General features: G+C 38.2%; 1 protein-coding gene across 1 annotated transcript in view; it reads left to right on the top strand.

Annotated features, from left to right (window-relative positions):
• Positions 1-24,006, top strand: part of LIPI (lipase, member I) — a 98,839-nt gene that overhangs the window by 25,816 nt on the left and 49,017 nt on the right. The window contains exons 4-8 of the mRNA XM_005863490.1: positions 755-863; positions 4,143-4,244; positions 15,708-15,797; positions 17,379-17,546; positions 19,210-19,311. Of these exons, the coding sequence (XP_005863552.1) occupies positions 755-863; positions 4,143-4,244; positions 15,708-15,797; positions 17,379-17,546; positions 19,210-19,311 (571 nt within the window). The remainder of the gene's footprint in view (positions 1-754; positions 864-4,142; positions 4,245-15,707; positions 15,798-17,378; positions 17,547-19,209; positions 19,312-24,006) is intronic.

Raw genomic sequence — 24,006 nt, 5'->3', positions numbered from 1 at the left:
GACTGGAATGACCAGTCGCTATAATGTGCACTGACCACCAGGGGGCAGATGCTCAATGCAGGAGCTGCCCCCTGGTGGTCATTGTGCTCCCACAGCCAACCTCCCCAGGCTGGCCAACCTCCCACAGTCCCTTCCCCCAACCCCCAGGCTGGGACAGGGAACTGGGGGTGAGTGGCGGTGGACTCAGCCCCTTTTCCAGGGGGGCTGAGGGCCAGCTCCCTCCTTGGGGCCCAGTGGTCACCCTCCTGTGCCCTGTCCCTGCCCCCAGCCAGCAGACCCTGATTGACCCGCCTGCTCACCTCGGTGGTGGTGTGGTGGCGAGGGAAGGAGGAGGGGGGAGGCGGGGAACAGCACAGTGGCGAGGAGCTGATGATTCGTGTCCAGCATCTGTTCCTTCCACGCCCGGCCAGGCGACCATCACCTCCTCTCCTGCCCGGCCCTGATCGGCCTGGCCCCAATTGTCCCTGATCGCCGACCAGGCCTAGGGACCCCACCTGTGCATGTATTTCGTGCACCGGGACTCTAGGTTTTAAATAAAAATTTAATGTAATTATTAAAAATGTATAGAGAAAAATCAGATATTTCATGGAAGAAGTTGAACAAAGATAGTTGTTTTAAAATTATAAAATCTTATTTTCTATCTTTCAGAAATGGATTAAACTACAAAAAATAACAAATTTTAGAATATTGATGCAAAAGGTATAATTTGTGATTTTATGAAATGAAAATTGTAACATTGCACTTTCTATTGCAGAAACATGGAGCATCTCTTGATAATTTTCATTTCATAGGTATGAGCTTAGGGGCTCATATTAGTGGATTTGTTGGAAAGATATTTCAAGGTCAACTTGGAAGAATAACAGGTAAAAATTTTTAAATAAAATTAATGTGATTGCATATATTTAAGCATCAGAAGTTACTTTATTTAAACTTTAATAGATATAATATTTAAGCCACCGAGCTCAAAAGGTTCGCCATCACTGGCCTAGACTTTTTACTCAGAATTTAAAATATATCAGAAATATATTCATATTTCATGGAACTTTTAATATACTTTTATTATGTGTGTGGTAAACTTTTCTGAGAAGTAAATGATAAATGCCATAATAATAATGCACAAATATTTATTTTTTCTATATTATATTCAAATGTTAGTATTTATTTTAGTTAGATTTAAAAGTCTTGTTTGGTTCTTAGATGAACATTTTACCCTTATAGTATTGAAAAGAATCAGATCAACTTCTGCAGCCCCATTTGAATTTTAAAAACACGTTATAACAATACAAAGAAAAAGTTGTTCCATTAAAAATAAAGCTTTTTTAACTGAAAATATAAAAATGTGCTATATTTAATTTCAGAAAATTTGATGTATTTAAATTCTTTTAAAAATTTTACTTGAACAATAGGAGAGTTGGGAGTTGGTATTTAAATTTAAGGGATTCCAGATCCTCTCATATTTTCATAACAAAGTTACCTCATCCAGTAAGCTTGATTACCAAATAATGCTGACATGGATTTTCATGCTTCCCTTTAGCAATGCTGGTGACATTTTTTAAAATTACAGATTTTTTTTGTACTGGAAGACTTCCATTTATGGTAGGGATGAATTGGCCATAAGGCCACAGAGCATGGCTGCATAGGTTGAGCTCTGTACATCTCTAGGATACGATGGAAATGGTGCTCCCTTGAGTTCTTGAGTCCACAACCACACAGCACAGCCACCCATCATGGGAGAATCAGGGCCATCGAGTCTTCCTACCTCTGAGGTGTAACCTAATTAGTGAGAGAATCTGAATTTGAACGCAGGGCTTCTTTTTCTCTGCTTGCCATCTTCTACAAGCATGTGTCAGTTTTCTGGGGACAGTGGCGGAAGTGGCTTAGCTAGGCAGGGCAACATGCTTCCACTCCGTTAGTGTAGAGTTGTTACTGGAAGGTGGTATCCAGTTTCTCTCCCCGCCTGTGATGCCTTCCAGCCAGTAAGGCCCCATTTCTCAGCACCAAGTGGTCTAGGGGTCCAAGTGGTTTTCCAGACCTCACAGTTGACCTAAATGCCAGTCAGTGAGTATTTCATTTTAATTTTTTATTATTTTTAATGTTTATTTTTCAATTACAATTATATAATTTTCAGGTATACAGTATAGTGGTTAGATGGCTATATAATTTCAAAGTGACTTCCTCCAATAATTCTAGTACTCACCTGCCTCTAGAATAATGGTGACTTGAGAACTGGTAGGATATTATCCCTCCCCAACCAGTTTAGCTTTTTAAGAGTTAAGGAGATTTATGTCTATAGAAGATTTTTAATAATTTCAAGTGTAAATAAAAGGTAATAGAGTTTTTAGGGAAGTTAAGCAAAGGGGGAGAGGAGTGGATAACTAGTACAGATTGTTAGGATGTTTACAAGCCTTTATTATACCTTCCTTACCTTGATCAGTTTTAGTGTCATTCTCATTATACAGATGTGAAAACTGAGGTTAATTGAATGAATGTGAAAGTGTTAAAAAGTTAGCAACAGCTAAACCAGAATTTACACGAAGATCTCTAGCAGCCAAAGCCCATATTATTTTTCAATCGCCATGCTAACTCAGTTTCAACTGGTGGTAAACCTACTTTATTTTAAGGTGTGTTTACTCACATATTAGTCCAATTTAAAAGGTTATACATGTCAAGCAATTATGAAAGTTTACAAGTCCAGGAAATGTGGTGCTTCTACATCAGAATCACTTATAGGAAGAGAGAATTTTCTGCCTTATTCAGTAAGTGGGCTAAATAAACAAGAATAATAGAAGGGCCTGAGATAATCAACATTATATTTTACTTTAAAAATCTCTTTTTAAGATGATGTGTCTTCCATTGTGTATATCTTATCAAGGCATTGATTTTTATCTCCTCCCTCCTTTTTTTGGCACTATCCAGAAGATCATGAGCCTAGACCAGTGATGGCGAACTTATGACACGCGTGTCAGAGGTGACACGCAAACTCATTTTTTTGGTTGATTCTTTTTTAATAAATGGCATTGAAATATATAAAATAAATATAAAAATATAAATCTTTGTTTTACTATGGTTGCAAATATCAAAAAATTTCTATATGTGACACAGCATCAAAGTTAAGTTAGGGTTTTTCAAAATGCTGACACACTGAGCTCAAAAGGTCCGCCATCACTGGCCTAAACTTTTTACTCAGAATTTAAAATATATCAGAAATGTATTCATATTTCATGGAACTTTTAATATATTTTTATTATGTGTGTGGTAAACTTTTGTGAGAAGTAAATGATAAATTTTTATTTAAATATAAAACAGTAAAAAATGTATTTTATCCCACAGCCCAAATTACATCTGATGCCTAACACTATTTTAGACCTATAGATAGATCCAGGATGAACTAATAATGTGCAGGACTGGGATTGATTTTTCCCCCTTCAGAAGTTGTAGTAGTTATTTATTATTAAAGTTCTACCATTTTTTCCTAATTACTTCTTAAATAAAATTGCTAAAACCTACAATATTTTGTTGAGGCACCTCTAGTGATACTTAATACTGTATTGTTGATAAACTCTGAAAATTGATAAAAAGTATCCTATATAATAAAACCCTAATATGCAAATAAACCAAATGGTGGAATGACCAGTCGCTATGACAAGTACTGACCACCAGGGGGCAAACGCTCAAGGCAGGAGCTGTCCCCTGTGGTCAGTGGAAGTGCCGCTCAGTCAGAGGCTGGGCTTATGGCTGGTGAGCCCAGCAGCAGTGGTGGGAGCCTCTCCCGTCTCTGCTACAGGTAGGCGGTAATTAGAGAGGAGTCCAAGACTGCGAGAGCCCTGGACTGCGAAAGGGGTATCTGACTGCTGGTTTAGGCCCAATCCCCTAACCTGGCAGGCGGACATCCCCCTAGGTGTCCCGGACTTCGAGAAGGCACAGGCCTACGAATTTCATGCACTGGGCCTCTAGTTATTAACATAGTAAAGATACTTGCTATTCATCCAATTTTATTTATCTTTAAATTTGTTTTTAGACAGGTTTAAGCTAAAACTATACAGGTTTATATTTATGATGTAATAATAATGCAAGCATATGATCTGGTGAACATTATAGTAGAACTTGAGTAATAGATTTATAGTTTCTTTGTTGAATTTCAGGACTTGACCCTGCTGGGCCAAAATTCTCTGGAAAACCATCAAATGACAGATTACATTACACTGATGCAAAGTTTGTGGATGTCATCCATTCTGATACTAATGGTAACAATGCAGGATTTATTGATTAATTATTTGAAAATAAAAAAAGGTATGTAGACACTTAGAAAGGAGAACCTAAGAAGAGAAAGAGTAGGAGATAAAGTGATGATACATCTGTAACTATGTGTAGTGACTGTATTTTCCACAAGCTGTATTTTTTGGAGTTAGTGAAATCCTGTGGTGTCTATTGGCACTCTTTGCCTTCAGTGTCCCTCCTTCAGGTTTCAAGAACTATCATTTCATCCAAAAAAATATTAAAAATTATAAAAAATATTTCATCTTGATTATTCTATTGAGATATCCATGAATGAGTGAGATCATGTGGTATTTTTCCTTCATTGACTGGCTTATTTCACTTAGCATAATGCTCTCCAGCTCCATCCATGCCGTTGCAAATTGTAAGAGTTCCTTCTTTTTTACAGCAGCATAGTATTCCATCGTGTAGATGTACCACAGTTTTCTAATCCATTCATCTACTGATGGGCACTTAGGCTGTTTCCAGATCTTAGCTATGGTGAATTGTGCTGCTATGAACATATGGGTGCATATATCCTTTCTGATTGGTGTTTCTGGTTTCTTGGGATATATTCCTAGAAGTGGGATCACAGGGTCAAATGGGAGTTCCATTTCCAGTTTTTTGAGGAAACTCCATACTGTCTTCCATAGTGGCTGCACCAGTCTGCATTCCCACCAGCAGTGCACAAGTGTTCCTTTTTCTCCACATCCTCTCCAGCACTTGTCGTTTGTTGATTTGTTGATGATAGCCATTCTGACAGGTGTGAGATGGTACCTCATTGTTGTTTTGATTTGCATCTCTCGGATGATTAGTGACTTTGAGCATGTTTTCATATGTCTCTTGGCTTTCTGAATGTCCTCTTTTGAAAGGTGTCTATTTAGATCCTTTGCCCATTTTTTGATTGGATTGTTTATCTTCTTTTTGTTAAGTTGTATGAGTTCCCTATAAATTTTGGAGATTAGGCCCTTATCAGATATGACGTTGGCAAATATGTTTTCCCACGCAGTGGGTTTTCTTGTTGTTTTGTTGATGGTTTCTTTTGCTGTGCAGAAGCTTTTTATTTTGATGTAGTCCCATTTGTTCATTTTCTCTTTAGTTTCAACTGCCCTAGGAGCTGTATCAGTGAAGAAATTGCTTTGGCATATGTCTGAGATTTTGTTGCCTTTGGATTCTTCTAGAATTTTTATGGTTTCCTGTCGTACATTTAAGTCCTTTATCCATTTTGAGTTTATTCTTGTGTATGGTGTAAGTTGGTGGTCTAGTTTCATTTTCTTGCATATATCTGTCCAATTTTCCCAACACCATTTATTGAAGAGACTATCTTGGCTCCATTGTATGTTCTTGCCTCCTTTGTCAAATATTAATTGAGCATATTGGTTCGGGCTAATTTCTGGACTCTCTATTCTATTCCACTGATCTATATGTCTGTTCTTGTGCCAGTACCAGGCAGTTTTGAGAACAGTGGCTTTGTAATACAGCTTGATATCTGGCATTGAGATCCCACCTACTTTGTTCTTTCTCAGGATCGCTGCAGCTATTCGGGGTCTTTTTTTATTCCAGATGAATTTTTGGAGAGTTCGTTCTAGATCTTTGAAGTAGGCCATTGGTATTTTAATGGGAAGTGCGTTGAATTTATAGATTGCTTTGGGTAGTATGGACATTTTAATGATGTTGATTCTACCAATCCAAGAACATGGTATGTTCTTCCATCTCTTTATGTCTTCCTCTATCTCTTTTTTCAACGTCCTGTAGTTTTCTGAGTAGAGGTCTTTTACCTCTTTAGTTAAGTTTATTCCTAGGTATCTTAATTTTTTTGGTGCGATGGTAAATGGGATTGTTTTTATAATCTCTCTTTCTGAAAGTTCACTATTGGTGTATAGAAATGCCTCAGATTTCTTGGGGTTAATTTTGTATCCTGCTACATTGCCAAATTCATGTATTAAGTCTAGTAGTTTTTTGATGGAGTCTCTAGGGTTTTGTATGTATAATATCATGTCGTCTGCAAATAAGGACAGTTTTACTTCCTCTTTTCCAATTTGGATGCCTTTTATTTCTTCTTCTTGTCTAATTGCAATGGCTAATACTTCCAGGACTATGTTGAAGAGGAGTGGTGAGAGTGGGCATCCCTGTCTTGTTCCTGTTCTTAGGGGAAATGGTGTTAGTTTTTGTCCATTGAGTATGATGTTGGCTGTGGGCCTGTCATATATGGCTTTTATTATGTTGAGGTATGATCCTTCTATTCCCACCTTGCTGAGAGTTTTTATCAAAAATGGGTGTTGGATTTTGTCGAATGCTTTTTCTGCATCAATTGATATGACCATGTGGTTTTTTTCTTTCAATTTGTTTATGTGATGTATTACGTTTATTGATTTACGGATGTTGTACCATCCTTGCATTCCTGGGATAAATCCTACTTGGTCATGGTGTATGATCTTTCTGATGTACTGTTGGATCCGATTTGCTAAGATTTTGTTGAGGATTTTGGCATCTATGTTCATGAGGGATATTGGCCTGTAATTCTCTTTCATTGTGTTGTCTTTACCTGGTTTTGGTATTAGGGTGATGCTGGCTTCATAGAATGAGCTTGGAAGTGTTCCTTCCTCCTGAATTTTTTGTAGTAGTCTGAGGAGGATAGGTTTTAGTTCTTCCTTGAAAGTTTGGTAAAACTCCCCTGAGAAGCCATCTGGTCCTGGGCTTTTGTTTGCTGGGAGCTTTTTGATGACTGCTTCAATTTCTTCCATAGTTATTGGCCTATTGAGATTTTTAGATTCTTCCTGATTGAGTTTTGGAATGTTGTATTTTCCTAGGAATTTGTCCATTTCCTCCAGGTTGTCTAGTTTGTTGGAGTAGAGCTGTCCATAGTATTGTTTAACAATCATTTGTATTTCTGTGGGGTCTGTTGTTATTTCGCCTCTATCGTTTCTGATTTGGTTTATTTGGGTCCTCTCTCTTTGCTTCTTGGTGAGCCTGGCTAGAGGTTTGTCGATCTTGTTTATCCTTTCAAAGAACCAGCTCTTGGTTTCATTGATTTTCTGTATTGTTTTTTTGGTCTCTATGTCATTTATTTCTGCTCTAATCTTTATTATCTCCTTCCTTCTGCTCACTCTGGGGTTTTCTTGTTGCTCTCTTTCTAATTCTTTGAGTTGTAGAGTTAGATGATTTACTACCATTTTTTCTTGTTTTTTGAGGTAGGCCTGTAGAGCTATAAACTTCCCTCTCAGGACTGCTTTCATTGTGTCCCATAGGTTTTGGATTGTTGTGTTTTCATTGTCATTAGTGTCCAGGATGTTTTTAATTTCTTCTTTGATGTCATTGGTAACCCAATCAATATTTAATAACATGCTATTCAGCTTCCAAGTGTTTGAGTATTTTGGGTTGTTTTTATTGTAGTTTATTTCTAACATTATGCCATCGTGGTCTGAGAAGAAGCTTTTTATGATTTCAATCTTCTTGAATTTGTGGAGACTTTGCTTGTGACCCAATATGTGGTCTATTTTTGAATATGTCCCATGAGCACCTGAGAGGAATGTATATTCCATGGCTTTGGGGTGAAGTGTTCTGAAGATGTCAATTAAGTCCATCTGATCTAGTGAGTCATTTAGGATTGCTGTTTCTTTGCTGATTGTTTGTCTAGCGGGCTTATCCAGTGGTGTCAGTGGTGTATTAAAGTCCCCTACTATGATTGTATTGTTGTCGATCTCTCCTTTGATATCTTCCAGGAGTTTTTTTATGAATTTGGGTGCTCCTGCATTGGGTGCATATATGTTTACCAGGGTTATATCTTCTTGTTGTATTGATCCCTTTAGTATTATGAAGTGGCCTTCCTTATCTCTGGTTATGGCCTTCACTTTGAGATGTATTTTGTCCGATATAAGTATTGCTACCCCAGCTTTCTTTTCCTTTCCATTTGCGTGAAAGATATTTTTCCATCCCTTCACTTTCAGTCTGTGTGAGTCCCTTCTAATGAGGTGGGTCTCTTGTAGACAGCAGATGTATGGGTCATGTTTTTTTATCCATTCAGCCACTCGATGTCTTTTGGTTGGAGCATTTAGTCCGTTTACATTTAAAGTTATTATTGAAAGGTACTTGTTTGTAGCCATTTCTTTTTTTGTGTGTGTGGCTGTTTTCTTTCTGAGCTTTTTATTTCTTCTTTTTACACCAGTCCCTTTAGCATTTCTTGCATGGCTGGCTTGGTGGTGATAAACTCCCTTAGCCTTTTTTTGTCTGTGAAGCTTCTTATTTCCCCTTCAATTTTGAATGATAGCCTTGCTGGATAGAGTATTCTTGGGTTCAGTCCTTTGCTTTGCATCACTTTGTAAATTTCTGTCCATTCTTTTCTGGCCTGATGTGTTTCTGTTGAGAAATCATTTGATAATCTAATGGGAGATCCCTTGTATGTAACTTTCCGTCTCTCTCTTGCAGCCTGTAAGATTCTCTCTTTGTCCTGAACATTTGCCATGGTAATTATGATGTGTCTTGGTGTGGGTCTTTTCGGATTCACCTTGTTTGGGACTCTCTGGGCTTGTGTGACTTTTTTCTTCCCCACCTCAGGGAAGTTTTCTGATATTATTTCTTCGAATAGGTTTTCTAATCCATGTTCATCTTTCTGTTGTTCTGGCACCCCTATTATTCGTATGTTGTTTCGTTTCATGTTGTCCCAAAGCTCCCTTAGGCTCTCCTCCTGTCTTTTAATTTTTTTCTCCAATTGCAGTACAGTTTGAGTGTGTTTTGCTTCCTTGTCTTCTAATTCACTAATTCGGTCCTCCGCTTCTCCCAGTCTACTGTTGATACTTTCAATGGTGTTTTTTATTGCAGCTATGTCGCTCTTCATTTCTTCTTGGGACTTACTTAAGTTGTTGATTTTTTCATCTGTTTCTTCTTGCTTCTTCCACATCCGGTGCATGTACTCTAGGGCCCTTATTCTGAATTCTTTTTCTGTCATGTTGCATGCCTCTGTATCACTTAACTGCTTTTCTGGCGAGTCCTCCTTTTCTTTCCTTTGGGGGTTTCTTTGTCTACCCATGTTTGATCTCACTGACATATCTAGACGTTGAGTTGTTCTGTGGCTGGTCCCTGGGTGACAGTGGCTCTTTGGGCTGTGGTTGCTCCTTGGGCGGTTGCGGTAGAAGCTGCTCCTCAGTTGGCAGCAGCTCCTCTGGTGGGTGCTGTTCACAGCTGTGGTGGCTCTTCTGGCTGGTGCAGGGAGGCTTCACGTACAGCTGCTGTCTCAAATCCCCCGGCGCCAGGAATCCCGCAGATCTCCTTTCATTGTTTTGTTTTTTAAAATATATTTCTTTATTGATTTCAGAGAGGAAGGGAGAAGGAGAGAGAGATTGAAACATCAATAATGAGAGAGAATCATTGATTGGCTGCCTCCTGCACACACCCTACTGGGGAACGACCCCACAACCCAGGCATGTGCCCTTGGCTGGAATTGAATATGGGACCCTTCAGTCCGCAGGCTGACGCTGTATCCACTGAGCCAAGCCAACTAGGGCTTGTCTAGTATTATTGTTGATTACACTGTCATCTCTGAGTCTTTATGCAATATCTGTTCTTTTTCACCATGTGAAAAAGAATAGGACACGTCATTGCATATAATGTAGGAAACAGGATCCTGATTTGTTTCATTTTAGTGACATTTGGATTATTGGGATCTAGTTTACAATGAACGATGCCAGCTTCTTTTGGCTTCAGAGGTACGTGTGGCAAAAGTTGGTCTTCAGACATATTCCGTCAATGATGCCACTTTCTTTAGGCTTCAGAATGTCAACAAAAACAACCAAATTTATAATCGACAATGACAGATCGAAACACATGCTTGTGATTGGCGCCAGCGGGAGCTTTATATGTATTGTGCATGTGAGAGTCGACTTAGCCTTTTATATATATAGAATAAACTTGCTTAATTAGACCTGCTTTATGATTTAGCTAAACCTTTTCCAGCCCAGTGAAGCACCTCAACTTCTCTTTCAGGTAATTGTCAGCAACACAGCAGTAAATATCAACACGAAGCAGATTATTATTGTAGATCACGCAGGGAGAACAAAGGATAAAATACTTAACTGTAGCAGTGTTTGACTATATTCTGTGCAGTGAGAAAACTTGAAGTCATTTTCAAGGTCCACCATTTCTTACTTCTTTTCAGTTGGGTCAAGTTTCTAAACTTTCCAAATATCTGTTTTTCAGCTAATGAGAAGAAAATAGGATTCTACTGAGTCTCCTACCTACCTACTCCAGGACTTCTGTGAGGATCAAATGAGATGAGGCACATGAAAATGCTTCACAAACATTTGGTTAAACTGTAAAATGTTTGTACCTGGCTATAAAGCAAGTCATGTTCTTGGGCTGAAGAAACTCCAAGGAGGCTAGTCGCTAGGGAGAGGAAGCTGGGCATTGGTACATAGTGTCATTACCTGGCGCCCACAGGGACTGTTTCCAGGCTGGACTGGGCTGTGGGCCACATTTTGCACCATGGGGTCTTGGAAGTGTCCAGTGCAATTAGGTGGGGTGTTGCTCCAGGGTGATGGTAGGGCCTGTGTCCCACTTGGGGGAAGCCAAGTGTTGGTTTGTCGGTGCCAGGCCCATGGTGCCGTTTATTTTTAAATGGCCAGTGCGCATCATGGCAGCTCCTGCATTAAGCGTCTGCCCTCTGGAGGTCAGTGCACATCATAGCTTCCAGTTGGAGGGAAGGACGACATTTAGCCTTTTATATATATAGATTTATTGAACATTTCCTATACATCAGGCAATGCTTTAGGTGTATGTGAATTAATTATGGACTTCTTCTAGGTCCCTGTAGATAAGTAAACACTATCATTCATGTTTTACCAATGGGGAAGCTAGGGTCAAGTCCCAAGACCAGCAAGTGGCAGAGGCAGAATTTAAAATGAAACCTTTGATTACAGAGTCTACACTTCACTAGTATGTTGCTCTGATTAAGGTGTGTTGTGGTTGTGGTCATGGGGAGGATATGGTGTTAAGACAGAGACAGGAGGAAGTGACCCTTGGACTGCTCATACTTCCCTGTTTCCTCGAGTTTCTTTTTCTTTGGTCCAGGTAATTTATTTGCTCCCATATTACTCTGAATGTGCCTTGTTGAAATGCCTTTGTGAGGAATATAAATGCCATATATGCCATTGATAACAATTTTTCAGCTTCTATGTCTATATGCCAATTGACTGAAACTATAGTGGGAGCAATTCTGCTCCTTATTTGGAATCTAAGTTCACCTACAGTGCCCGAAGTTTCATACTCTGAGTACAATAGCCCCGACATCTGAAGTCACCTTTATCTCTAGCTCTGTATATCAGCTTAACATTCCTACACACAGCACACCTGTTGCCCAATTACTCTTAAGTTCTTTGTCTGAACTATTCTTCCTGAAATCCCAATAGCTATTCTGCCTACAGCCTTTTGAATTAGTTCTATATACTTTTTCTTATTTTTGTTTGTATATCTTACTTTTCCTAATAAACTCTTTTGGATTGTCATATACAGTCATCACTTGGTATCCATGGGTATTGGTTCCAGGACCCCCTCAGATACCCAAATTCACAGCTGTTGAAGTCCCATGTATAAAATGGCACAGTATATGCATATAAGCTACACACATCATCCCACATACTTTAAATCATCTCTACCTTACTAATACCTAATATATTGTAAATGTTATGTAAATAACTGTGATACTGTATTGTTTAGGGAATAATGACAAGAAAAAAGTCTGGACTGTTCAGTAGAGTTGCAACCATAATAGGCCTAACTACATAACACATGTCAGAAACAATGTAACATATTTTTTTGGAATATTTTTGATCTGTGGTTGGTTGAGTCTATGGATGTGGAACCCATGGATATGGTGAGCCAACTGTACTCAGCATCTTTTGATGAAAAGCTGGTCATATCTTAGTTATCACTAGATGCCACAGAGTTGGTATCTTTGGTAATCTTTTTATGACAATCACAAATGGGGAACAGAGATTTTTTTTATATATATTTTATTGATTTTTTACAGAGAGGAAGGGAGAGGGATAGAGAGTCAGAAACATCGATGAGAGAGAAACATCAATCAGCTGCCTACTGCACACTCCCCACTGGGGACGTGCCCACAACCAAGGTACATGCCCTTGACCGGAATCGAACCCGGGACCCTTGAGTCCGCAGGACGACGCTCTATCCACTGAGCCAAACCGGTCAGGGGGGAACAGAGATTTTGACACTGCATATTCACCTGACAATGTGGATTGATATCAGAAATACAGGGTGGGGCAAAAGTAGGTTTACAGTTGTGAGTACATGAAACACAAAGTTTATTCTTGTGTCATTATTTGTTAAATTTTGTATCATTTTACATATGAACAACTGTAAACCTACTTTTGCCCCACCCTGTACACTAATAGTCTAAGGAAGCCAGGCACAAAATAATACATGAAGTATGAGTCAATTTATATATTTTTTCAAAATGGCCAAATCTAAATTGTAGTGTTTTATGAGGTAAGCTGAGATAATAAAGAATATCAAAATGAAGGATTTTATAAATGGAAAAAATGGTTTTTTTTAGAGGAAAGAAAAACTGGTGATTGGATAGGGTACACTAGGGGCTTCTAAGTTACTATTTCTTGACATGGGTATCAAGTGGCTAAGTGGCTACTGGCTTTATAATTATCACTAGCATCACGCTCTATGTTCCTTCCTGTATTTATGTGTTACATATATAATAAAAGAGCATTAAAAACCCACATCTGCTCTCCCCACCCTGAAGCCAAGTGAATGAATGACCTGAGCAGACCATGCTGCCCTGCCCCCTCCATATGATAAAAGGGACATAATATGCCTGAATCGGCTGCTTGTAAGTTAATAATAAATATATTTTGCTTCTCCATGATTCCTGAGCAGTCTTCTTGGTTTGACTCTACTTCAGTGGCAGATTGGAGAAAATTATGACTCTAAACCTGGAACCCTTAGTCTTGGAGTTTCATGTTGAGCTCAGATATAAGGAAATTTTAAAGATCTCACAAACTATTGGACATTTTTTGGCCACATTTAGGAGGTTGTTCATCCTTGCTTAAATTCCACAAGTTAAGCAGATGATGGCATGTAAAGAGGGATTGGTTAGTATACCTTTTCCACTGTCACAATCAAATGACACAATGATTCACGGAATTCTAAGAGGTCTAATAAAGCATCTAAATCATGCTGTCTCTTTCCTTATATACGATTTCCTGTCCTTTAATGCACATGCCCAGTGTTCTCATGCCCTGGGGACACCTCACTAGTTGTTGTTTTGTTCTGTGATATACTAGAATTAAATCAAGTTGTTACATTTTTTTAATCTTAAATTTTTTTTATTACTATTAACAGCTTGTGAAAACATTTCCCAAAATTTATTTTTAGTTTACAATAATGTCTCCCAGTAAATGTTTCACTATAAGCAACACTTTATAAATGTTAAAAGTCCCTAAGAAATTATATTAAAGCTTACAGTATTTTGCAAGGTTATTATGAAACTAGAGGCCCGATGCACAAAATTTGTGCAATGGTAGGCCTACCTTTCCCTGGCTGCCAGCTTCTTGGTCCTGGCTTCATGGCCTCACTCCCCAGCCCCCCCTGCACCTGCCTTGGCCTGATGCTGCCCGTGTCCACTACCACATACCCCCGGTTCCCCAGTTCCCAGAGCCCCCTGATCAATCGCCCCACAGAGGGTGGCCTGAGCTTCACTCTTTGGGGCAATCATGGAGCCCCCTGATTGATTGCCCCGCCAGCCGGTGGCCTGGGCCTCCCTCTGTGGGGTGATCATGGGGTGATGGCCTGGCCCCCCTGACCAATTGCATTGCACCTGCCTTGGCTGGGCTGGCACCAGTACATGTCATAGTGTGGTCATCCGGATGGTCATTTTGATGTTCGGCTGTTCAGTCTGCCGCAACCTTTGCAGCAGAGTTCAGGATCTGAAGGAGGGGCTGAGGCACAAATGAAAATACTATACAAGAAATATGAATTTAGAAGGCACAGGGGCCAGGTGGAAACCTCTCTCTAGGAGAGGCACGCCAACTTCTAGCTGGTCTGCTTTTTATTTACTTGAATACACATTTGCCCTTTAGCAATGCATACAGGCATATCAAAGGTAAAGTTTGGTAAACAGTAAAAGGATTATCAGGTTAGGGAATTGCCTTCAACCATTGAGTCCACAGCAGGGCAATATTATGCTGATTTTTAGCCCTGCTGAATATCAAAGTCCATTGGCCTTCCAATGGGTCTTTTTGCATCAATATGCTAACTACTGTTGGTTTTAGCCTCTGGCACAGTCGATTTGCATATTATGCTTTTTTTTATTATAGATGAGCTTTTCTTGGGCGGTCTGTGGTGGCAATGCTTGATCTAATGTTGTGTCCACTCAGGAATGGTGTCCTTTTCATTTTCTAGAGGGTCATATAACCCTTATATCTTAGTATTTATCTTTGTTATGCTAAATTTATTACTGATCTCTTTCAAGAATTCATTAAGTTGTAGGATAATTCTTCCACCTGAAGCCAAAGCATTACTATCTTATTTGGCAGCAAAATTTTATATCCAATTACCGTTCTGAATATTGTGAACTTGTTACCCTCTTTATAGACCTGGGTTATAGACTCCATTTTTGTAATGGACCCCAAATTTGTACTCTTCCTAGTACCCCAAGGATCCACAGATGTGCAGAAGCCCTTAAATCACAGCTACATATTTCATGTCATTCTGGCACAACTTGTTCCAGCTTAAAAAGCATTTTTCGATTTTTTTCCAATTTGTGACTCCAGCACCAAGTCCCATGCATTATTATCCAGAATAAGAGTAAGTCATCACACTTGCCTAAAAGGTCCTATATGACTACCCTTCATTTCTTCCAATGCTCCTTCTTACACATTATACTGTAGCTAACCTGGCTTCTTTAAGTACCCTGGGCATGCTCACACAGTTGTCTACTTGGCTCATTGCCTCACACATACCCTTCAGCTCTTTGCTCAACTCTTAACTCCTAAGTGGGAAATTCTATAACTAATTTACTTAAAAGTGCAACCTACCACTTCCACTAGTTACTTACTGTTCCCTTATTCTATTAATTTTTTCTATAGCACTTATCTGACATACTGTATTTTGGGTTTTTTTTTATGTCTTACTTCCACTGTCATTTCCAATTTTTTTCATTTATGTTCATAGCACAAAGAATTATGATGGGCCCATAGTAAACTGGTGACTGGTAAATGTATTGAATTGATGAACCATACTTTTCATGAGGAATTCATTTGAGGAATTAGTAACAGAAAAACTCATCTTCTTAAAAATTGCATTTATTTTATTTTCAATTTAAATTTTTAAAAGTCTCCTTCAATAGATTTATAGGAGAATTTATTTTACACAGGTATTGTTGATCTGATTATATGCATTTTGTGATTCTTGGGTGCTTTTCTTCTTAGGTTTAGGCATTTTAGAACCCTTGGGACATATAGATTTTTATCCAAATGGAGGAGAAAAGCAGCCTGGCTGTCCTACAACAATACTTTCAGGTACACGAATAGTATTTTCACATGAATTACATATGATTCAAAATGATGAAAGAAAATCAGTATTTTTTTTCTCCTCTTAAACTGTGGGGCAAAATTTTGATCACTATTGCCATGAATCGGGAGTTATTGGTGAAAAATGGTTAAGTTTTATCCTTCTTAGTTTGTAAAGTTTACCAGTAGATATACTATATGATCATGGATGAGAACTAGTACACTATGGTTTTAGCAGTTTTAGTTCTTAATTTTAACATTAGGAAAAGTTTTAAGTCATTGAAGGTGCACATGTAGCCAGCCAAGTATCATATACCACAAGTCTGGCCTCACAATTTAATCTTTACTGTCACCATAATATTGTATAAACACAGATTTATAAATTCTTGCACTTTGTTGTTTTGTACATAAATAGCTTAGAAACTTCTCCATGTATGGGATTGGGTTAACTTCAAAGCCTTAGAGAGTAATGCTCTAAGTTCTACAGTGATTAGGAACACATTGCTAGATGCCACTGCAGCAACAGAAGTTTGGTCAAAGGGATAAGGACGTGAGAAGTTGGCAAAGGAAAAGGGACATAATAAAGTTTTTAAAATAATCCTCACCTGTGAATATATTTTTCTAGAGAGAAGAAGTAAGAATATCCAAATGGAGGAGAAAAGCAGCCTGGCTGTCCTACAACAATATTTTCAGGTATACGAATAGTATTTTCACATGAATTGTATTTTCACATGAGTAGAAATGTTAAGAGTGTGGGGTTAGAAAAGAGATGTATATACTAGTCATTGTGAGAGAGAAACATTGATCGGTTGCCTCCCATATGTGAGTGGGGCTTGAACCAGCAACCTTTTGGTGTACAGGACGATGCTCCAATCAACTCAGCCACCTGGCCAGAATGGGACATGATAAAGCTTTAGTATTTCATAGTCATATTTGACATTGAGTAGAAATGTTAAGAGTGTGGGGTTAGAAAAGTATGACTAGAGGCCCATTGCAGGAAGATTCCTGCAAGAATAGGGCTTCCTGCGGCTGGAGCGAAGCAGAAAAGGGAGTGAAACCCGCCAAGGCAGGCTTTGCTCCCGCCTCCGCTGCCCCGCTTGCTTCCCTCCTGCCTCCACTACCCCCCTTGCTTCTCCACAGCTTCGCTCCCTTCTGCAGCTCTTGGGTTCCTTCTATGTTGTCTTCAGTCTTCGCTCGGTGCCTGCATATGCAAATTAACTGCCATCTTTGTTGGGTTAATTTGCATACTCATCTGATTGGCTGGAGGGCATAGTGGAGTGACACCAATTTGCATGTTTCTCTTTTATTAGTGTAGATAGCACCATGTTTGAGTTTGTTAAATTATTGAAATTAAAAAATTGCTGTTAATGATTAGGAAAATTTCTTATAAATATGATGTAAAGGGAATATTAAACTTAAGTTTTAATTTGTATGACTTATTTAGTTGCTCACAATAACACTGCATTGTAGTCAACACTTTAATATTCATGAAGCAGTATTGAGTAGAACTTAATTTTTAATTTTTCTCCAATTTTCTTGAACTCAGTCTAATGCATTTACAATTCTTTTGCTTGATTTTTAACACTTAAGGAATGCAATTTATTAAATGTGACCACCAGAGAGCAATCCACTTGTTCATGGCAGCTTTGGAAACAAACTGCAATTTTATTTCATTTCCTTGTCATTCATACGAAGATTACAAGACTGGTTCATGTATGGATTGTGACAACTTTAAGAAGAAATCATGTCCTAGGCTAGGTAAGAGAGATTATTATAATTACCATAATTCTTTTTGGGAAATGTATAGCATAATTGTATTAGTATTTTGCTGCTTCAAACTTTCCTATTTATTTGTATGTCAACATTTTATGGAAAAATTATCTGTGTAGTAATCAGAAAAAAATAGTTCACTTTTTACTAAATATTTTTAATATGTGTAGTGAGGGGAACTTGATCAACTGCCTTTCTATTCTCAATAGAGTGGAAAAATTTGGTGGTTTCATGATGACCCATGTTCTTTATATTCAAAAGGACTCATTATCTATTTGTCATCCATCTACTAGTATATTTCCACTAAAGAAAGAGACTGGTGCATTCTTAGTGGCACTGAGATTTTTTTTTTTTTTTTTAGTGTTAGGAGCAATTGAAGAGGTGTGAATCATAATCATAGTTAGCTTTTCATTTGCTATTAGCAAGTAGACATGACTCATACATGGTTCACACCTTCTGAAGTGATAAAGCTTGGTAAGAGCATTTAAGTGTTGCCACTTCTGAGAACTAAAGCCTGCCAGTGGGAAATTTGGTGAAAAAAAGATTCCACATAAAAGTAGAATGTTAGAGCTGGAAAGAATCTCAAAGTCTGTTTGTTCAGAGATTCTAAAGAGAATAGCAAAACCCAAGCGTGTCATGAGCATGTAAACATCTGATCAGTATCATGACAAGGTCTGCCAGATATGCTTCCAAAGCCAAAGGGCTCAATTGAATGGGCAGCAATTACAAAGGCTGAACTGAACAGCCTCCCGCAATTTTCTTTAACAGGAGGTTTACACTAAGGTACAGAGAATTGGAAATAAGCAAGCTTTGCCAGTTTTATTTTCTTGTAGTCAGACCACAAGACGTTTTGTAGAATTAGTTTTCTTCAGACCTTATTTTGGGGGTTGCTTCTCTGGTCCCATTACTTTTCCATATAAATAAGAAGCCTCCTGTGAACATATGGATTGCTTCAGGGTACAAGTGAGAACTAGCAATAAACCTCTGAATTCCCAGTTAAGTATCCTTTCTACTATATTCAGATCTCAAATTTAGAGGTAGCAATGTGGAAACAGATAAATACATGAAGTGAGAAGCATTTTAATATGTACCTATTTGTATAATACATGTTCCTCATAATGTATGTATCTACAATATATATCACTTACATAATATATAGTGCATATCAATGCTACCTATACTATATATTATATATAATGTATACATAGGCATACTGTATTTATATGAATGTATATGTAGAAGTATTGGGGGCAGTACTCATAGAGCTAAATTTAGTGTTAAAGTTTTATGTAATTGATTTATTCTGATGACTTTACTAAAAAGAGTTACAGGTACGATTCTGAACTTGTAATACAATAATGAAAATGTGTACAAATGGACTGTAGACATATGGAGTACATTAAGTTCTGATAAGATTTCCAGGGAGTGGATTTATTTGTAAGTCTTCAATTTAAGACTTATTATTGTAATTAAAATATGTGAAATTTGAAAAGTTTTAAGTTATAAAAATCCATGAATAATAATAGCAATAATAATAATAATAATAATGATAATAATATACATTGATGCTTTAGTTTCTTTAGGAAATTGAAGTTTTTACATGCTATTTGATGGAAGTCCAATTTCTAATGTTCTATTTCTCAAATATCAGGTTATCAAGCTGAGCTATGGAAAGATGTTTTAGAAGAAAGAATGAAAAGATCTCTTAGGACGACTGCGTTTTTGGATACTACTGGCATAAATCCATTCTGTAGTAAGTAAAAAATGTTTTTTTAATATATTTTTTATTTCAGAGAGGAAAGGAGAAGGAAGAGAGAAATATAAACATCAATGATGGGGAGAATCATCGATCGGTTGCCTCCTGCATGCTCCCCACTGGAGGTTGAGTCCATAACCTGGGCATGTGCAAGCAAATAATAATTTTCCCAACATATTTATAATTACACAAGAGGAAAAATTTGAAGAACAAGAGAGAATCTTTTAGCAATGTATTACATAATGAATTTATAAGGTGATAGATAAGAAAGCAAAATTATTCTGTTTAGAGATGAAAAGCTTGAAGTGGTTTATAAATAAAAGTTTCTAGTCACAGTCATTGACTTTGGTTATTGAGGGATAAATATTTAAAATAGATTCTCATATTTAAACATATGTTTAGGTCAGTTGTTGTAAATGTTTTGTAGTCACAGTTGCTATTCATTATAAGTATTATAATTCTTTAAACATTAGTGATGTCTTCTATCATCCAGAATTGGACCTGTGCATTTATTAACTTAAATTTTTATCAAGTTAAATTTAGATTTACATATAGATATAAGAAATAATACAGAGAGACCCTGTGTACACTTTATCCAGTTTTCCTCAATGGTAAAATTTCATAACACTGTAAAATATAATATCTTAGTGGCACTGAGAACATTGATACAAGCCAAGATACTGACATTGATACAATCCATATATCTTATTTATATTTCTGGAAAGAATATGTGTGTGTGTGTGTGTGTGTGTGTGTGTGTGTGTGTGTGTGTGTGTGTTTAGCTCTGCACAATTTAATCACACATATAGAGTTATGTATTTACAACCATACTAAAGATATGAAATAGTTTTATCACAAGTATTCCTTGGGTGGCACTTTTATAACCACATACAACACCTTCCTTCCAATCAGCTGTTCCTAACCCCTATTATCCATTAATAAATTCCTAAAATTATATTTTGAAAATGTTACAAAAAGGGAATAATTCAGTATGTGACCTTCTAATTGACCTTTTCCCCCCACTCAGCATAATTCTCTGGAGGTTCATCCATGTTTTAGTATGTATGAATAATTCATTTGTTTTTATGCTGAGTAGTATTCCATGGCATGTGTGTACTATAGTTTGTTTAATCATTCATCTGTTGAAGAACATTAGGTTTTGGCTATTATTAATATAGCTGCTGTATAAGTTTTTGTGTAAATTTAAATTTTTATTTATCCTATATAATAAAAGCCTAATATGCTAAGTGTCTGGTCAACCAGTCGGTCATTCAACCAATCAAAGCATAATATGCTAATGATATGCTAAGGCTGCTCAACCATTTGCTATGATGTGCACTGAACACCAGGGGGCAGATGTTCTGATTGGTAGGTTAGCTTGCTGCTGGGGTCCAGCCAATGGGAACTGAGCAAGATGGGCCAGACACACCCCCCTCCTGCAGTCCCTCCTTGGCTGGCCAACCTCCCGAGTCCCTCCCCAGCCTGATCATGCACCAGTGGGGTCCCTCGGCCTGGCCTGCACCCTTTTGCAATCCAGAACCCCTTGGGGGATGTCAGAGATTCAGTTTTGGCCCGATCCTGCAGGCCAGGCTGAGGTAACCCACTGGTGCACAAATTTGTGCACCAGGCCTCTAGTCTCTTATAAAAGTCCAGGAATGCAATTGCTGGCTGGGGTCAGAAGCTAATTGCAGATTTAACTTTATAAGAAATTTACAGTGTTTTTCAGAGTGGCAGTACCCTTTTACATTCCTCTCAGCAAGTGATTCAATTCCTCTGATTTCTTACTAATGTTTGATGTTACCATAATTTTAAAAATTGTATTCATTCTGATAAGCAAATGATGATACCTTAGTACAGTTTTTATTTTTTGTTGCCCTGACAATTGAATATATTTTCTATATATTCTCTTCAGTGTAATGAGTGTTTGTGTCTTTTGCCCATTTTTCAATTGGATTTTTTAAACTGTTGAGTGTTCAGGGCTCTTAATATATTTTTGATAGTATCCTTTGATGGATAATTGGTTTGCCAATATTTTCTTCCTGTCTGTAATTTGACTGTCTTTTTATCTTCTTCACAAGGGGTTTTGCAAAGTCAAAAGTATTTACTGTTGATGAGGTTTAATTTATCATTTTTTCCATTAATGGAACAAGCTTTTGATGTCAAACTTAGCCCTAGGTCCTGAAGATTTTCTTCTAAAGTTTTATGTGTTATATCTAAGTCTGTAATCCATTTTAGTTTAAATTTTGTATAATATTTGAGATTCAGATTAAAGTTAACTTTTTTTTTTTTTGCCTAAAGATGAACCTTTTTATTAGGCACCATTTGTTGAAAAGGCTATCCTTACTTTATTGAAGTGCTTTTGCACCTTTATAAAGAATAAATTAAGCATATTTGCTTAGGTCTATGTCTACTGGGTCAATATTATGTTCTCTATTCTGTTGCATTGATTTATATGTCTAGACCTCACTGTATTAATTACTAGAGGTATGTAGTAAGCCTTATTATCAGGTAGAATTATTATTTATTATTTATTTGTTTTTGTACTGATTATTTTAAATATTCAAAAGTATGTGCCTTTTAATATACATTTTTGTACAAAAATGTGACTGGGATTTTGGTAGGGATTACATTAAACCTATAGATCAATTTGGATAAGATTGACATCTTCATTATAAGTCTTTGATTCATGAACATTTGCTATATCTCCATTTGCTATCAATCTTTGATTTATTTCATTAGCATTTTGTAATTTTCAGCATACAGATTCTCTGTAACTTTTGTTACATATATACCTAAATATTTCATTTTTCTAAGTGATGGTAAATAATATTTAAAATTTTGATAACTTCATGTTCATCATTAAAATAAAAAAAGGGAATGAATCTTTTTAAAAGAACTTTATTATTGACTAGAGGCCCGGTGCACAAAAATTGTCACTTGTTGGGAGGGGTCCCTCAGCCCGGCCTGTGCCCTCTCGCAGTCTGGGACCCCTCAGGGGATGTGCACCTGCTGACTTAGGACCGCTCCCCAGGGGATTGGGCCTAAACTGGCAGTCAGACATCCCTCTGGCAGCCCGGGGGCCCTTGGGGGATGTCCACTTGCCAGCGGGGAGCAGGCCTAAGCTGAAGTCAGACATCCTTAGTGCTGCTGAGGAGGCAGGAGAGGCTCCCGCCACCCCTACTGTGCTGGCAGCCATCAGCCTGGCTTGTGGCTGAGCAGAGCTCCCCCTGTGTGAGTGCACTGACCACCAGGGGACAGCTCCTGCATTGAGCATCTGCCCCTGGGTAGTCAGTGTGTGTCATAGTGACCAGTCATTCCGAGTGGTTTTGTTGTTAGGGTCAATTTGCATATTACCTTTTATTTTACAGGATAGAGGCCTGGTGCATGGGTGGGGGCCGGCTGGTTTGCCCTGAAGGGTGTTCTGGATCAGGGTGGGAGTCCCGCAGGGTTGCCTGGCCAGCCAGGGTGAGGGGCTGAGAGCTGTTTTCAGGCTGGCCACACCCCCTTCAGGGTGGGGGTCCCTACTGGGGTGCCCGACCAGCCTGGGTGATGGGGTTATGGCTGTTTGCAGGCTGTCCACTCCCCCTTCAGGGTGAGGGGTCCCTCTGGGGTGCCTGGCCAGACTCGGTGAGGGGCTGAGGGCTGTTTGCAGGCTGGCCACAGCCTCTTCAGGGTCAGATGCCCTACTGGGGTGCCCGGCCAGCCTGGGTGAGGGGCTGAGGGCTGTTTTCAGGCTGCCCACAGCCCCTTCAGAGTGGGGGGCCTTACTGGGGTTCCTGGCCAGCCTGGGTGAGGGCTGATGGCCGTTTTCAGGCTGGCCATGGCCCTGGGCTGGAAGCAGGTATCTGGGATTTATTTATCTTCTATAATTGAAAATTTGTAGCCTTGAGTGGAGCTCAGGGCCTGCAGAACAGGGGGCAAGCTTAGCTTCCTCCACTGCTGGGGACAACTTAAGCCTCCTGCTTGACAAATTAGTTCTACCATGCAGTGGTTTCACTTGTCATTTTGCTGATGGTTTCTTGTGCTGTGTAGAAGCTTTTTATTTTTATGTAATCCTATTTGTTTTTCTCCTTACCTGAGTTTCATTTGCCCTAGGAGATGTATTGGTCAACATATTGTTATGAGAGATATCTGAGATTTTGCTGCCCATGGTGTCTAAGATTTTTATGGTTTTAAGACTTACATTTAAGTCTTTTATCCATTTTGAGTTAATATTGTGTATAGTATAAGTTGGTAGTCTAGTTCAGTGATGGCGAACCTTTTGAGCTTGGTGTTTCAAAATTTTGAAAAACCCTAACTTAACTCTGGTGCCGTGTCACATATAGAAATATTCATTTTTTTTGATATTTGCAACCATAGTAAAAAAAAAAAATGTATATTTTTGATATTTATTTTACACATTTAAATGCCATTTAACTAAGAAAAATCAAGCAAAAAAATGAGTTCGCGTGTCACCTCTGACACGCGTGTCATAGGTTCGCCATCACTGATGTAGAGGAACTGACTCCCTCATAAATTGCTGGAAGAATGTAAAAAGTATAATCAGTTTATACCACAACTTGCTAATACTGTTAAGTTAAATATTCATAGGACTCAGACTATTCACTGAGTTATTGACAAAAGTAAACAAAAACATATCTATATAATGATACACATACGCTTGTACCAGCTTTATTTTTAAAAATCTATTTA

Source organism: Myotis brandtii, unplaced genomic scaffold, assembly GCF_000412655.1.
Source record: "Myotis brandtii unplaced genomic scaffold, ASM41265v1 scaffold179, whole genome shotgun sequence".
Classification (NCBI taxonomy): Eukaryota; Metazoa; Chordata; class Mammalia; order Chiroptera; family Vespertilionidae; genus Myotis; species Myotis brandtii.
The sequence above is the reverse complement of the archived record's forward strand: the minus strand, read 5'-3'. Positions and strand labels throughout refer to the sequence as shown.